Consider the following 16,586-nt stretch of genomic DNA (forward strand, 5'->3'; position numbering starts at 1 on the left):
CTTTTGGTATTAACATTCATAAAGAGGCCACATGGAGCAATGCACTCTGGGATTTCTGCTCCCTGAGCTAATTTTTTCAGCATTGTTTTAATTGTGGGCTCACTGACACTGTATATAATACAGTGGCCTATGTTTGAACTGGTTCAGTCTAGCAAAGTACGGAAGTACCTTGCTCACTGGTACAACATACGTTTCCCCACTGGAAAGCAGGAGCCTTGGTTTTGGCTCAACCCTCATTAAAGAGGCATAACACTGGTCCACTTTCAGAAAATACTTTTTATTTTAAAGCTTTAGTGCCAACTGAAATGCATGAATAATTGAACGGATGAAAACAGAAGTGGACAAACATTAATTAAGTCTCACACCCACAGTGATTGCAACTAAGCTCTGCCTTGTGCAAATCTGAGTGCTATTATGTGCTAAACGTAGCTTGACTGTGCGCTAGTCCCAGTTTTGGTATGTGCCAATCTCAAATTTGCTTGGCTAGTCTCTGTTTAACTGTGCGCTAGCCCCAGCTTCGGTACGCTACACTCGGTTTAAGTGCGTAAACCTGAACTTCACTGTCTGCTCGTCTCTACTTCCTCGACCACTGTTCCCAGGTTTGCCACAAAGACCAAAAATCTTTTGTCTTAGTTCAGAAATGACCTCGACAGAACACCATATGAAGTCTCAATTCTAAGACAAGTCAAGTAACTTTGCTGTCCGATATTCTCTGGTTTGCTGTGATTCCGTACGGACCAAAAATTGTTGTAGCTCAGAAGTAACACCATACAAAAGTCCAAGAGAAGTTAAGTAGCACGAACGTTGCTCTGTTGATGATAACCGTCAAAACATTCTTAAAGAAATATTCTTGTATTTACACGTCAATAATAAGTCAAGTTAGAACTCAGGAACACAAGGCTTAAGAATGTGGCTGGCTGATCTCGAGCAGCGGACCACTGCGAACAGCGTGGGCAGATGGACAGCTGCCCGTCCCTCCTGAAACCTCTCATTCAAACAGGCTCTCCAGGTAGCTGCTGGACCGACGGGTGGAAGGCTGGGGAGGGGGGAGAGGGGGTGTAGGGGACGGAAAAAAGACAGGGCACACCGAAGATGAGTGGAGGGAGGGAAGAATAAAAAATAAAAAAAGAACAGATGGAGGGCATGCGTGAGGGATGGAGAAGTCTCACCAGAGTCACGCGCGTCTCCTGGTCGGATTCATCACTTGGAAAGTCTTCAATCTCTGGCTCTTCCTCTTCCTCCTCATCCTCTTCAATTAGGGACAGTCTGTGAGATGGACATGCATTGTCACTCTACTCATTCGCTCAACACAAACGCACAGCTCATACTTATTGGTTGAGATATTGTATTATTAATGAGTTGCTGATGGTTATTGATTGGTTAAAACAGCCCAATGACTGAAAAAACAACGCAATTCAAATGTGTGGTTTACTCAGAAGGATTTTCCCGTCCCACCCACGGACGTACGTGCATGCACAATCACACAGAGCACTCACAGGTTGAGGTGGGAGTCCAGGTCACTGTGTGCAGAGGTGGGGCTGGGAGCCCGGGCCAAAGATGACTGACGCCCTCTCCGACGAATCAGCGGACTTGAGGGGTGACAGAGCACCAGTCAGTGACTAGAGGGTGCTCGTTTCTTTGAGAAGTGTCATTATCGAATTTAGCGTGTGCATACGCAGAGCAGAGAGGCTTTCAGAGTTTGCGTATATGCGGTGGAGCATGTGTGTGTGTGTGTGTGCGTGTGTGAGCGTATACGTGCGTGTGTGTGTGAGTGTATACGTGCGAGAGCATGCTGTGTGTGTGCGTGTGTGTGAGTGTATACGTGCGAGAGCATGCTGTGTGTGAGGCGTGTGTGTGAGTGTATACGTGCGTGTGTGTGTGAGTGTATACGTGCGAGAGCATGCTGTGTGTGAGGCGTGTGTGTGTGTGAGTGTATACGTGCGTGTGTGTGTGAGTGTATACGTGCGAGAGCATGCTGTGTGTGAGGCGTGTGCCCTGGCGGTACCTCTCGGTGAACTCGTCCTCAGATGCTGGTTCTGAGGAGCCCTCTCTACCAGACAGCGGAGCCTCTGGCCCAGGCTGCGGCTTGGAGGGCTGCCTCAGCATGGTGGAGGTCAGGGCTGGGGTGGGCAGGTTAACAGGGAAACCACTCCTGTCCAGCGACTCCCCCTCCGGCGGGCTAGAGGCTATGTAGGGAGGGGAGGGGGGGGGGGGGGTTAGGAGAGAGCGCTCGTTTAAAAGCGCTGTCCACTGACGGTGCGTTTTTTAAAAACTGGGCCGCTGCTGCCGCTGTCCCTCACCTTCGGCCACGGTCCTCCTGCGCTTGAGGGGCGTGGCTGTGCCTTCAGACTCCTCCCCTTCTCTGACCCTGGCCCCGCCCCGCAGGGAGCGCTGGTACATGATGAGGGACGGCCAGGCCGGGAGGGGTGTGGGGCACAGGCGCTTCAGCGAGGCCAGCCTGAGGGCCAGGGAAACACACAGCGAGAGGAGGGTGTGAGGGTTAGTGCTGCAGCGTGCTTCAGAGAGTGTGTGTGTGTGTGTGTGTGTGTGTGTTAGAATGTGTGTATTTCAGAGGGTGAGAGTGTTAGAGAGTGTGTGAGACTGTGTGTGTATCTGAGAGGATGTGTGTGTTAGTGTATCTCAGAGAGTGAGAGTGTTAGAGTGTGTATCTCAGAGGGTGAGAGTGTGTGAGACTGTGTGTGTATCTGAGAGGATGTGTGTGTTAGTGTATCTCAGAGGGTGAGAGTGTTAGAGAGTGTGTGAGACTGTGTGTATCTGAGAGGATGTGTGTGTTAGAGTATCTCAGAGAGTGAGAGTGTTAGAGTATGTATGTCAGAGGGTGAGTGTGTGTGAGACTCACAGATTGGCTCGGTCCTGTCGTAGCAGTTTGTAGCTGAACTCGCTCAGGACCTCCAGGAACAGCAGGTTTGGGGGAGGCTTGCCCCCCTCGCCTGAGCCCTGAAAGGCAAAGCTCATTCCCTCCCTGAGCAGAGAGAGAGAGAGAGAGAGAGAGAAGCGGGCAGCACCCAACCACAGCACAGCATCAGGCTTCCATTTAATTACTATTATTCTCACTGCTCCCATGATTCATTGCGCTGGGATCATGACCTTTTCACCCTCATGCACACTCTACACCAGGGCTGCCAAACCCTGTTTCAGGAGATCTACCGTCCTGCAGGTTTTCAATCCAACCCTGATTTGGCACACCTGATTCCACTAGTTAGCAGCTCCAAGAGATCTCTTGCTGTTGGATGAGGTGTGCTTTGTTAAGAGTTGAAATGAAAACCTACAGGACAGACGAAAATCTCCAGGAACAGGCTTGCCCCTGCTCTCCACCACGCTCACATGAATATAACAGCTGTCTTGTCAGAAACCTGAGCGAATTCATTTCCAGTGAGTGGCGTTCTCCACACCGTGTGTACGGATGGGCCACAGATCTTGCATAGCGTCTTCATGTTTATGTGAGTGCTGCATCTGGGCTTCTTTTAAACAGTGTTTTGTTCAGAAATGAGACACAGACAGACAGGCACACACATAGACAGACAGACAGAGGGACAGACAGGAGGACATACAGACGGAGGGACGGACCGGAAAACGAACAGACAGAGGGAGACGGAGGGACGGACAGGACGACGGACAGACGGAGGGACAGACAGGAAGATGAACAGACAGAGGGACAGACAGACGGACGGGCGGGCGGGAAGATGAACAGACAGAGGGACAGACAGACGGAAGGACGGACAGACGGAGGGACGGACAGACGGAGGGACGGGCGGGAGCGCTGACTCGTGCAGGGACACCAGCGGCTTGCGGACTCGGTGCAGGTCGACGCCGAAGGTCATGGCCAGGCGCCGGGCCAGCTCCCTGATCTCCCTGAACTCCTGCGCGCTCCCCTGCACCTCCCCGTCAGAGCGAGGGCACTCCGAGAACAGCTGGGGAGAGGAGGCAGCGTCACAGCGCGCACACACACACGCACATACGCACACGCACGCACACACAGACACGCACACACTTATACACACACGCAGACACACACACACTTATACACACATGCAGACACATACACACACACACCCTCTCACGCACACTCAGACTCACACTCACGTATAGACTCCCACACACCTGCTGAAGGCAGAGACACACGGTCTTGGCGCTCTCCACTTGGCTGATGATCTTGGCTTTGCTGAGAGTCTCCTTGATGATGTCACCATAGTCCCGGTAGAACTGGGGGAACGGAGGATGGCAGTTACATGGCTCCTCCCACCCTGCTCTGTCCCGCCCACCTCCTCGCAGACTCCTCCCTCCCTCACCTTGCTGTAGTATTTAAAGATGTCGGACGCGGAGGCAAGCTCCAGGACGCCGTAGATCACCAGCTTGCAGTATCCGGCCAGCTGGTTCCGACGGCGCTGAAGAGCTGCGATCTTCGCCATCTCCAGCTCCTCATCCTCATCTGACGGAGATGTGAGAAATGGAACGGACTCGCGCTGATACCTTAATCAGCGTTACGGCAGAGAAATGCTGTATTCTTGTGTGTGTATGAGTGTGTGTGTGCGCATGCACGTGTGTGTGTATAAGTGCGTGTGCATAAGCGTGTGTGTGTGTGTAAGTGTGTGTGTGTGTGTGTATAAGCACGTGTGTGCGCGTGTATAAGCACGCGCGCGCGTGTGTATAAGCGTGCGTGTGTATAAGTGTGTGTGTGTGTATAAGCACGTGTGTGTGTGTGTATAAGCGTGTGTGTGTGTGTGCGTGTGTATAAGTGTGTGTGTGTGTATAAGCACGTGTGTGTGTGTGTGTATAAGCGTGTGTGTGTGTGTGCGTGTGTATAAGTGTGTGTGTGTGTATAAGCACGTGTGTGTGTGTGTATAAGCACGTGTGTGTGTGTGTGTGTGTGTGTGTGTATAAACGTGTGTGTGTGCATAAGCGCCTGTGTGAGCGTTACTGCTGGGGTCCTCCTCGGGGTCGCTGAAGATGTAGTCCAGCAGGAAGGAGGCCATTTCGGCACGCAGGGACACGTCCACGGGGAGGTGTGGCACCCCCACACTGAACACCAGCAGCAGGTCACACAGCAACATAAAGGCCTGGAGGGGGAGGGACAGGACAGAGGATCAAATAACAGACCCTGGGTTACCAAAAAAAGGGTGGGGGGGAGGGGCTGGGGGTCAGACACTGACCTGGTCCCTGATATCTGCTTCAGTCAGAGACAGACAGCTCTGACACAAAGCAAACAGGGACTGAACCTTCTGCTTCAGCCTCTTCAGCTCTGCCTGGGGGGGGCGGCAGAGAGAGAAAGGAGGAAGATTTGAGATTTAAAGCCACCTGTCTCAATTCCATCACAAACAACAGCGACGATCAAAATATAATCTATAATGTATGTGCATGTGCGTGTACAGGCGCGCGTGTGTGTGTACGAGCGTGAGTGCGTGTGTGGTGAACGGTACCTTGGTAGGGGTGGAGTTGCTGAATCTCACTTTCTCCCACAGCACGTGAAAAGAGGCGCATTTAAGTGCAGGAACCATCAGCTGTAACGGCAATCGCCACAAATTAACACTGAATTAAGCATCCATGGCACTCCCTGTGTGAGTGTGTGTGTTACAGTACTAATGGACTGCGTTCATGTTGTGCCTTTACAGTGAACGGTGCGAACTCACTCTCAGCCACTGCGTAGCGCCGACCTGGTTGATGCTCGGTGGCCACTGGGTGGCAGTAGTGAGTTGTAGTGGCTCGGGAACTGCTACCTAAAAGTTAGCCAAGCTAGGGCTAGTAACCTAAAAGTCACAGGGTTGATTCCCAGGTAGGACACTGCTGTTGTACCCTCGACCAAGGTCCTTAACCTGAATTGCTTCAGTATATATTGACCGGCATGAATGGACACTATGTACAAATTCAAAAGCTGTGCAAGTCGCTCCGGATAAGCGCCTGCCCATACTGTAACGCAACGTAGGCCGTGAGTGTTAACGAGTGTACGTGAGAGGGATTGAGTGTGTATGTGAGAATGTATGCGAGTGAGCTAGGAGTGTGTATGCGAGAGTGTACGCGAGAGTGTGTGTGAGACCTCTTTGCTGATGTCTGTTGACTCCACTCCACACCTGAGGATCTGAATGCAGGGGTCAAACAGCTGCCAGCTCGTCAGGTCCTTAGCACTGCGACAGACAGACAGACAGACAGACAGACATGGGCCAGAGCCATCACTTTTACCTACTCACCCACCTGCCGATCTATCCGCTTTTCCATCTATCCATCTGTATGCCTATCTGTAACCTGTTTATCTGTGTGCGTGTATAAAACCCAAACACTGTTTATACAGTACAGGCCAAAGGCATCAGGCCACCTGTTGTACAGAAGAATTCAGTTCATTTTAGCGCATCTATTGGATAGCAGAGCAACGTGTCAAACGTTTTTAATTCAACTTCTCTCCACAATAACACACAAAGAGTAGGACCTGACGGCGATGCAGAAATGTGCTGTGTGTTTCACAGACCACAGTTGTGATGCTCTTTCAAGAACAACATGATGAATACACAATGATGACAACAGTCATTTTCATTAACTCTCTCTCCTTCTCTTCTCTTTCCCTTCTCTCTTTATTTCCCCTTGTTTCTGTGTCTCTCCCACCCTTTACTCTCTGTCTCTCTCTCTCTCCTTTCTCTTTCCCTTCTCTCTCCATTTCCCATCAAGTCCTCTCCCTCGGTCACTCTCTCCCTGTCTGTCTCTCTCTGCGTTGCTCTCTCCCTCTGTCTCTCTCTCTCTCTCTCTCTCTCTCTGTGCTGCTCTCTCTCTCTCTCTCTCGCAGAAACAAACACACACTCCTCTGAGACCTGCTGAAGGCAGAGATCCTCTTCAGAGTGCTGGCTGCACTGTAGAGCTCCTCATCATCTGCACTGCCCTGCAGAAAGAGAAGGGATCAGACTCATATCAATCTCATACCCACAGGTCTCAGATCAGCCTCTTACCCACAGGACTCAGATCAGTTTCTCACCCACAGCAGGTCTCAGATCAGCCTCTTACCCACAGCAGGTCTCAGATCAGTCTCTAACACACAGGCCTCAGATCAGTCTCTAACACACAGGTCTCAGATCAGTCTCTTACCCACAGGCCTCAGGTCAGTCTCTAACGCACACAGGCCTCGGATGGCTATCTCACCTGCAGCAGATCGGTCAGCTGGGAAGTGAATCTGTCCGCCTGGGCGTCCAGCAGCCGCCCGACGGCCAGGCTGGCGCGGGCGGAGAAGGTGTAGCGGTCGGAGCAGAGAGCGCCGGCCACGCGGGCGCACGCCTCCAGCACGCCGTCCTCCGTGTGCTTCTCCACGATGCCGCACACCTGGGAGAGCAGCAGGTCCAGGTACTGCCCGGGAGGGGAGGGGAGGGGAGAAGGAGGGAGGCGTAAAGACCCGGCGGAAGCGAGGGCTTGGGAGAGACGAGTGCGTCGGACAGAGAGCGATGCACAGACAGGACGAACGGTACTTAACATGCATTGCTTAAGTATGTATCCAGCTGTATAAATGGACACAATGTAAAAAAAAAAAAAAAAAAAAAAAAAAAAATGCTATGTAAAAGTTGTGTAAGTCACTCTGGATAAGAGCGTCTGCTAAATGCCTGTAATATAATGTAATGTAAAGGTGCGCTGTCCGTTCAGCACCCCCAGGTGTTCCAGCGACCTGGGAGAGCTGCAGCACCACGGACAGCACCGCCCCGACTCACAGATTCTTGTTTCCCCTTACATTGATCAAAGAAGCGTTCTATGGTTTTTTTTTTTTTTCAGGTCTGGGATTAATAAAAGGCAGTAAAAGCCAAATATTTTGCGAATTGTTCCTGTCTATTCACCATGCGATGCAGAGTAGACACAGCAGCAGATATACGCTGTACATACAGGAACAGAAGTCACAGTTTCAGGATCAGCGGTTGTAGCTGTTGCGCTCTGACCTTCTCCAGGCGGCCTGTGCTGCTGTAGGTCTCCAGGTCAAAGTACAGCGGGGCCTTCAGCAGACAGCTCACTTTCTCCACGTCCGCTGAGTACTGCACATTACCACACAGGGCCATATATACCCACGCGCACTCAAACATATCTCAGGCAGAAACGGGAAATTTTACAGTTCTCCTACGTATATTTAATAAATTAACTCATCATATCCCAATATTGTTATACATCACTGCATACCCCAGTACACCACACCCTGTCAAAATGTATCGTATTTAAACGGCTGGACCCAGACTGCGAGTGTTTGTGTGTATGAGTGTGAGTGTATGAGTGTGTGTGAGAGTGTGTGTGTATGAGTGTGTGTGTGAGTGTGTGTGTGTATGAGTGTGTGTATGAGTGTGAGTGTATGAGTGTGTGTGTGTGTGTGAGTGTGTGTGTGAGAGTGTATAAGTGTGAGTGTATGCGTGAGTGTGTGTGTATGAAAGTGTATGAGCGTGTGTGTGTGAGAGTGCATAAGTGCGTGTGTGTATGAGATCCACACCTTGGCTAAGAGCTGTGGCAGCACCAGGATGAAGTGGGAGGTGAGGCGTCTCCTGTCCTGCTCCTGGGCTTTCTTATCCTTCACACTCAGCATCTGGAAGACGTGCGCACACGCCAAACGGCATCTTCACAGCAAGAGCACTGACGGGACACTTCCTGTGCTTGATTTAAAAACCACTGCCCCCCCATGCACTGCACCGCACACCGTCCTGTCCCACCTCTTCTGTCCACCTCTCTAACCTGTGGGATGCACCCCTCTCCCTCTCCCCCTCTAACCTGTGGGACACACCCCTCTCCCTCTACCCCCTCACCTGTGGGACACACCCCTCTCCCTCTACCCCTTTCACCTGTGGGACACGCCCCTCCCTCCCCTCACATCCTTTCCTTGCGTTCTCCGTTGGGTGGAGCTGAGGAGTGAGGAAAGGATGCGAGAAAATTAGCGATTGGAATGAGCCCCCTTTTCATTCCTGGCTCACCTTCTTGCTGGGGGGGGCCCTCCCCACAGGGGGGCGGGTCTCAGCTGCCTGTCTGACTGCGCACATCATCAGCTCAATAAGAGCCCCCTCCTCCTCATCCTTCAGAGCTGAGAGAGAGAGGCAGAGGCCGAGGCAGAGAGAGAGAGAGTGTGACGAAGAGATAGAGACAGAGAGAGGGAAAGAGACGCAGAGAAAAACAGAGAGAGAGGCAGAGAGAGAAACAAAGAGCGATGGAGAGAGAGAGAGAGAGAGAGAGGGAGAGAGAGAGAGAGAGAGAGAGAGAGAGAGAGTTTCATCTGTAGACCCTGGGCTTTATGTTTGCGCTGTGGGAGGAAACCCGAGTACCAGGAGAAAAGGCAGGTGATAAACGCACACACAAACCCCACAAACAGAGGCTGAAGTAAGGTGGTTCCGTACAGACCCCTGGACAATGAGCCACATACATTTGGAAAGTGAGAGACTCCCCCCCCCCCCCTTACTCTGGTCCTGCCCCTTCTCCTGTAGCAGTAACGCTGTCATCGTCTCCCAGTCCCTAAGCTCCGCCCCTGCGCTCCCCCACAGGCTGTCCACCAGGTACGCCCCATGTTCATGGAACTGAGAGAGGGAGGGGGGGGGACGGACGGAATGAGAGAGCACAAAAGAGCGTGAAAGAGAGAGATGGATATAGAGAGAGAAAAAAAGAGAACGGTTGGAGGGAGGGAGGGAGATTGTGACGGAGAACAGGGCAGGGGTGGGAGGGGAGAGAAGGAGGAAGAAGAAGAAGAGTTAACATGGGTTCCAAACCCCTGAACAAGCCACATGGGTCAGAACAAACCGGAAAGATGGCAATGACATTGAACAAAGGGCATAAAAGCACCACAGCTATTATCACTTTTATCATAGCTATCATTATTACTTTACCATGAAAAGTTGTTTCATCAGTGGTGACCCATGAGCCAATTAACAGGGCCCACGGAAAGGAGGAGAGAGGGAGTGAGAGAAAGAGACAAAAAATGAACTAGTCTGAATCTCCCCCCCCTCCTCTGTTCTCTGTGTAGACAGACAGACAGACAGACAGACAGACAGGCCGACGGGCAGTGTAAATCACGGCCGGCCCCTTGCTCTACAGTGGACGGATGGACAGCCAGTCACCTTGCTCTGTATATAGAAGGAGACGAGCAGGCTGACGAAGGTGGCTCTGTAGTTCTCCACCTCCCCGTCCTGGCTCTCCTTGCACAACCTGTGACACGCAACTGGCCCCGTAAGTGAGCACGCACACACAGCGCAAGAAAGGCATGCAGATGGAAATGCACACACGCATGCATGCATGCATGCACAGACATGAACATCTGACAACACGCTCTACAATACACACTTGCTTACAGACCGACTTCATTGAAATCCCACAGACACCAAACAGAAGACTCAGAGGACATACGACAGAACTATTTTTTGGTTCCGGTTTAGGCCACAGCTAACTTAGCGCTTCCACGACGTTGCATGTACACCCTCTGGTGTGGGAGTGCCGTTGGCCCGGGCCGGTACAGCTGCTCACGTGACTTAAGCCCTGTTCCACGGCGAGGTGCTCGGGATAGGAGCAGGGGCGCGACGGCTGTACTGTAGGAAGAGCCCGTGAAGGGCGGCTTGCGGAGGGACACTCACTTGTGGCAGAGGAAGGCCCCGGCAGCAGAGGCCAGTCCCCTGTGTGAGGCGTAGACCAGCGGGTACACGCGCGAGCAGTCCTCCTCAGACAAACCCTCCTCGGTCTTCCTACCGCACGCACACGCACACACACACACACATACATATGCCCACACAGGCACACACACACACACACACACACACACACACGCACACATACATATGCCCACACAGGCACACACACACACACACACAGTTCATTCAACATCAGCATAACTGTTCTCAGAGAAGCCACTGCTTTCATTCCCAAAGTTATACTGCAGGAACAGCCATTCGCCATCTAAACAGGCGTATTAAACACACTGCGTATACCTGCATAGGGAGTATGTGTGCCATGCGGTCATGTTTCTCTACTTACTGCTGTGCTTGTGTGTGACTACATACACTTACTGCTGTGCTTGTGTGACTACACACACTTCTGTACTTCTGTGTGACTACACACACTTCTGTACTTCTGTGTGACTACACACACTTACTGCTGGATCAGAAGCAGGAGCCGGATAGCCTCCATTGCGACGTCACTGTCTTTGTCCAGAACCATGCAGAGCATCCGCTCCTATGCACACACACACACACACACACACAAACACCCACACACGCACATACCCCCAGACCCACACACACGCAAACACCCACACACACACGCACACACAGATCAGACCTAGCCATATAGAAACACAGTCATGTACTTACTATGAGTAACATGAACACATGACGCTACTCACACACAAACTCTTCCCCTGTCACTAACACACATGGGCACGCTCACGCGCACGGGTAGGAGGGTGTAGAGGGAGGTTTTGGGGGACGCACCTTGAACCTATTGGTGAAGAGCTCCAGGCGGCCAATGAAGTCCTGCTCCTGGTACAGGCCCTGCAGCGCAAGCACACACTGCAGACGGACCATGCCCACCTACACATACACACACAGGTGCTGTCTGTGCAAGGTCACACAGACCTACAGAGAGCCAGTACATCAGCAATGCCTACCTGCACTAACACACAGACACCACGCAAGGTCACACAGACCTACAGACCCAGCACATGACAATAAGATAAGATAGACTTTATTAATCCCCAGGTGGGGAAATTTGGGACCATAGCCCACCAGCACTCACACACAATCGACGCACCATATTTATTCTGTTGTTTTATTCTGTGGTTTAGAATCGAGAGCAGAGCAGACAGCCCGCCCTCCCTGTGCATTCACCCCACTCAGACTGGGGAGAGCACACACAGGGTTACAGATACGGGATCGCATGAGGCGCAGAAAGAGAGGGTAAAAGCAGTGCGTGTTTTTGGGGGGGGGGGGAACCTTGTCGTGGAGGGTCCAGCCCAGGTACTTGAGGTAGCCGTCGTTCAGGAAGGAGCCGGGGTTCTCCCTCAGCCACACCCCCATCTCCTCCACGCAGGCGGCCCGGATCTCGGGCACGCGGTCGCGGTAGCGGTGGACGAACACGCCCTTGAAGACGCCGTTCATCAGGCTGCGCAGCTCCTCCTGGTGCTCCTGCAGCTGTGGGCGAGCGCGCGGACCCCAGGAGCGGGCGGGCGGGGGGGGGGGGGGGGGGGTCAGAGAGTAAAGGCCCTGCCGTGCATTTCAGCCACCCGCGGACACGCCCAGCTGGCTTCACTAGCTAGCTCTACACCTCCTGGCTCTTAAGGACTGCGCTAATTAGCAAACCCGGGTGGACTGGAACGACATACCGGGGAGGACCTTAACTTTCTGAACGTGGACGAATCCACCTCTGACAAGGAGAGAAGGCCGAGACTGTGCATTCTGCAGTTTCCATGCCGGGTTCCTGAGTTCATACGAATGTGCGCGTGCGTGGTTTAAGCAGTGGCGTCTGCGTGTTGCCTCCGATACCGTGCGAGTGCTCAACAGCAAGTTACGTCACTGTAAAGTCCGTACGTCAGTATTTGGCGCATAACCTCGGTGTAGGTGGAATGTATGTAGTGTATCTGTAGCCACAGAGTGTTGGTGTGCTACGTAGCTTTTTGAGTGTTCATGACTACTCAGTTAGCCTGCCCTCTGTGCTAGGTGTACAGAAGCTGTGCACGGGGAGGGGGGGGGGGGGGAGGGGTCCACCTCTCTGTGCGCGGCCTGTAGCTCCTCCAGCCGCTCCTGCGCCCGGCGCTCCACCCCTTTGCCCCGCTCCACCTCGTAACGCCGCTGCGTCGTCTCCGCCCGAGTGAACACCACCACCGCCACCTCCACCACAGCCGTCATCAGCTTCATCGCTGACAGACAGAATCGCGTGCTCGCGTCAGCAACCGCATCAGCTTCAGCACTGGCAATCACGTCAGCTTCAAAAACCTCAAAAAACACATCAGCTTTGACACTCAGAAACACACGCCCATCAGATTAAGAACTGAAAAACACACCCATCAGCTTCAGCACTGAGAAACACACACCTATCAGCTTCAAAATGGGAACGCACATGCACTAACTTTAGCCCCCAAAAAACATGCACCCATCAGCTTCAGAACCGGGAACACACGTGCATTAGCTTCAGCACTGAGAGACACACACACACACGTGGCTCCACGGCTAGTGCGAATATTAGCAGCGGTTTCTGGCGGTGAGGATTATATCCCTCGCCGTCTGCACAGCCCAGTTCACAAGGGGCTGCAACCTGACCCGATGCGTGCAGACATTAAACCCCAGAGGAGATCAGGGCGTGCGCGAGCGTGCGCGCGTGTGTTTTGAGAAAGGCTCGTTAAGACCAGCCGTGACTGAACTGAAGCAAACGGATAATAAAACATGTGGACTTACACGCCCAGCAGACCCCCCCCCCCCCCCCTTCTCCCCGCCCCCGGGCCTCACCGATGAAGGTGCTGGTGTGGCGGAAAGCTCGGACCTGGGAGTCCGTCAGGCCGGTGAGCAGCGCCAGCAGGGCGGAGAACAGGTACTCGTCGTACAGCAGGCTGTTCTGGCAGCGGCGCACCAGCACGCGCACAAACTCGCACAGGCCGGCGCGGAACCGCCGCCACTGCGGCCCCGGGGACGACAGCGGGTACTTCACAGAGTCCTGGGGGGGGGGGGGGGGGTGAAGAGAGGTGAGTGAGAGATGACAGCGGGTACTTCACAGAGTTCTGCGGGGGGGCGGGGGGGGCGGAGCGAAGAGAGGAGAGTGAGAGACGGCAGCGGGTACTTCACAGAGTCCTGGGGGGGGCAGGGGGGGAGCGAAAAGAGGAGAGTGAGACACGGCGGACTTGACATGAAGTCTTGCTTTACCTGGGACCTCTATATAGTGTTTGTCCAGAATATTTTCAGCACTCTGTGCGTCCCACCTGTGTACAGGACACCCCACACATACAGTCCAATGCAACATGCATATACGCTGCCGCACAGACACACACAGGCCTCACACCACTCCCCGCGCACACACTTACACCCTCACCTCATTGAACTCTTTGGTCAATATACTGATGATCTCAGCGTTCTGCATTGTATCGAACATCTCCCTGCTCACCACCCCTAAAGACAGCCACACACACACACACCTCACAGAGTGAAACATTAAAAACACACAAGGTCCCCAAAATGCACAGACACAAAAACACAAGACACACAGTTATGGCTTGACCCTTAACACTGCACCCCTAGCACTAGTTTGGCCTAATCTGGTACTGTGTCGCCTGTTTCTGGAATTACATTACAGGCATTTAGCAGAAGCCCTTATCCAGAGCGACTTACACAACTTGTTACATAGCATTTACATTGCATCCATTTATACAGCTGGATATATACTGAAGCAATGCAGGTTAAGTACCTTGCTCGAGGGTACGACAGCAGTGTCCTACCCAGGAATCGAACATGCAACCTTTAGGTTACAAGACCAACACCTTACCCATTATACTGAACTGCCGCCCATGTCAAATTGTCACACGCCAACAGTTTACCTGAGTCCTCTGGCAGTAGTGCACCTGTGGCAGGTGTGAACCCAAAGGTTCTCCCGGTCAAGAACCGCATGCTACTTCCTGTCATGCCCCCAGCAGTATCAGAGGTGCTGCAGCTGGCCTTGGTCTCCTTGCATTCCTAGGGGTCGATCGATACTGGGGACTGTCCCAGCGATGATAGCAGCGTGCGATCAGCCCAGGAAGACTAATGCGTGACCTGTGCCCTTAACCTCCAATACACAATCCTCCCTCCCACCCCTCCCCCCTGCGTTAGATGACCCCTGACCTTTACAGCCGCAGCACTGCACGATGAAGTTGATGAGCTCCAGAAGCCCCGCCTCCTTTTCCTGCTTGTAGCTGTCCAGCCACTCGTCGACCACGGCCTGGGATGGAAAATAGGGGGGTCAACAGCCAATCGGAAGCCAGTGCTGAAGGTTATCCTTTCGTTATGGCAGGAGGTACAGAGCTGTACACACGATTACCGGACAAAAACAATCGTATATGCCGTTGTGTACTGAAGAATACACTCCCCAATGTAGTCCGCGAAAACCCGGAAATGAGTATATCATCTCGGGATTTTGAGTGCACTGCATTTAGAGGAAATTTTGCCTACTTAACTTTCTCATCCACTGTACTCATAAAGCATACTCAACAGCATGGAAGGGCTCGGATTCGAACATGGGCCAACACTCGTCTTATCGCCCTCCTCTCCTTTGATCTCTTCATTCTCTCATTTCCTGCCTCTCTCTATTGATCCTCTCCATCGCTCCCTGCCTCCCTCAAGCCCCGCCCTCTTCCCCTCCCTCTCTCACCACGGTCGCGCTCTTGCCGCCCATCACAGCCTCGTACAGGTGCCCCGCGGTGGCCAGGCTCCTGCCCGGCGTCCGGCTCGGGGTGGCCTCGCGCGGCGCCCTCTGGGGCCTCCGGGGGGAGCGGGCCTTCGGGGACGCCGCTTCGGGAGAAGCCCGCGCGCGGACGGACGCGGGCGCCGCTGCCGCTGCAGCCGCGCGCTGCGGCCGCTTTCGAAGCTAAAAGAGAAAGCAGGGCCGGTCGGCGAATCAGCGGGCAAGTACGGCGTCCCAGCGCGTGCCGAGGGCAACGGCGACCCACCGGAGTTCCCGCGGGCGCCCTCCGTGCTCTCCTCTTGCCGGAGTTCAGCTGGGCTTCAAAGTCGCTGCCCGAGTCAGAAGCGCCAAACTCGTCCAAACTGCCAAAAGAATCAACAGAAAGGGAGAGAGGGAGAAGTAGAGGAGAAAAAGAAAACATGTATTAATTGGCCAATCATGAATCGATATTAAGAGCCACTGGTTGGAAAACAGCCAATACTCCACACACAGAACAAATAATGCTTCCTTGACTTACCTGTCATGGTCTGTCTCCTCTGATTGGTCCATTTGTTTTTGAAAACTCAGACTGTCTCTAAGGTAAATGAAGACAGATTAATTACATGAACAGTGCTGGATGTCCCTTGCTGTACCTAGCTAGCTCTGAGATTAATGCGACTTTTAACAGTTATTCACACTGAAAATGCACGCCAAAGTCCTTATCATCGTGTTCACCGTTATCTGTTTGACATGCCATAACTGACTTAAAATAACAGCCAGTTAAAAGTAGTAAAAAGTAGTGAGTACCAGTAGCTAAGTACAAGCTAATTTAGCTAAGGTACACTTAAATGGTAGCGTTAGTTACCAACCATGCAACGTTGTTTTTCTCACAAGCCAACGTTAGCTAATAAGCAAGCAAATTTACATTTCACAAAACATAAGCCAACCTGTCAGAAACAAACATTAAAAACTTCATCCAAGTCTTACATAAGATTACTAATCCAACTAAACAGATAATATTAAGCATTGGCAAATGACATTAAAGCTGGCATCGATAACACAACTTAGCTAGCTACGTTACCTTTCCTCAGAAATGAAGTGTCAAAACTACGGACTAGCCCGCTGGTAAATTACCAATTACTTTTACGTCGATACCTAAATCCTTCCTTCTTTACACTAAAGTTTGCTATGTGCTTGTTTATAAATCTTCCTGATAAATTGTCTCTTTTCTCGATATATTGCTCGCCTTTTTT

At 52.4% G+C, this 16,586-nt stretch overlaps 1 protein-coding gene across 1 annotated transcript; it reads right to left on the reverse strand.

Annotated features, from left to right (window-relative positions):
• Positions 1-258: 258 nt before the first annotated feature.
• LOC118222214 (cohesin subunit SA-1) lies at positions 259-15,477 on the reverse strand. Its single transcript, XM_035407618.1, has 28 exons — positions 15,322-15,477; positions 14,796-14,892; positions 14,011-14,087; positions 13,434-13,638; positions 12,696-12,847; positions 11,925-12,122; positions 11,424-11,522; positions 10,572-10,675; positions 10,062-10,149; positions 9,410-9,524; positions 8,931-9,037; positions 8,456-8,548; positions 7,920-8,012; positions 7,141-7,341; positions 6,816-6,883; positions 6,053-6,140; positions 5,439-5,519; positions 5,172-5,264; positions 4,940-5,078; positions 4,311-4,450; positions 4,123-4,224; positions 3,787-3,932; positions 2,861-2,983; positions 2,301-2,458; positions 2,006-2,186; positions 1,497-1,589; positions 1,170-1,266; positions 259-1,036 (listed from the first exon to the last, which is right to left on the reverse strand). Exons 1-28 carry the CDS (start codon positions 15,343-15,345, stop codon positions 989-991), a joined length of 3,210 nt encoding a protein of 1,069 aa, XP_035263509.1. The 5' UTR covers positions 15,346-15,477; the 3' UTR covers positions 259-988.
• Between the last annotated feature and the right edge of the window lie 1,109 nt (positions 15,478-16,586).

This window comes from Anguilla anguilla, chromosome 3, assembly GCF_013347855.1.
Source record: "Anguilla anguilla isolate fAngAng1 chromosome 3, fAngAng1.pri, whole genome shotgun sequence".
Classification (NCBI taxonomy): domain Eukaryota; kingdom Metazoa; phylum Chordata; class Actinopteri; order Anguilliformes; family Anguillidae; genus Anguilla; species Anguilla anguilla.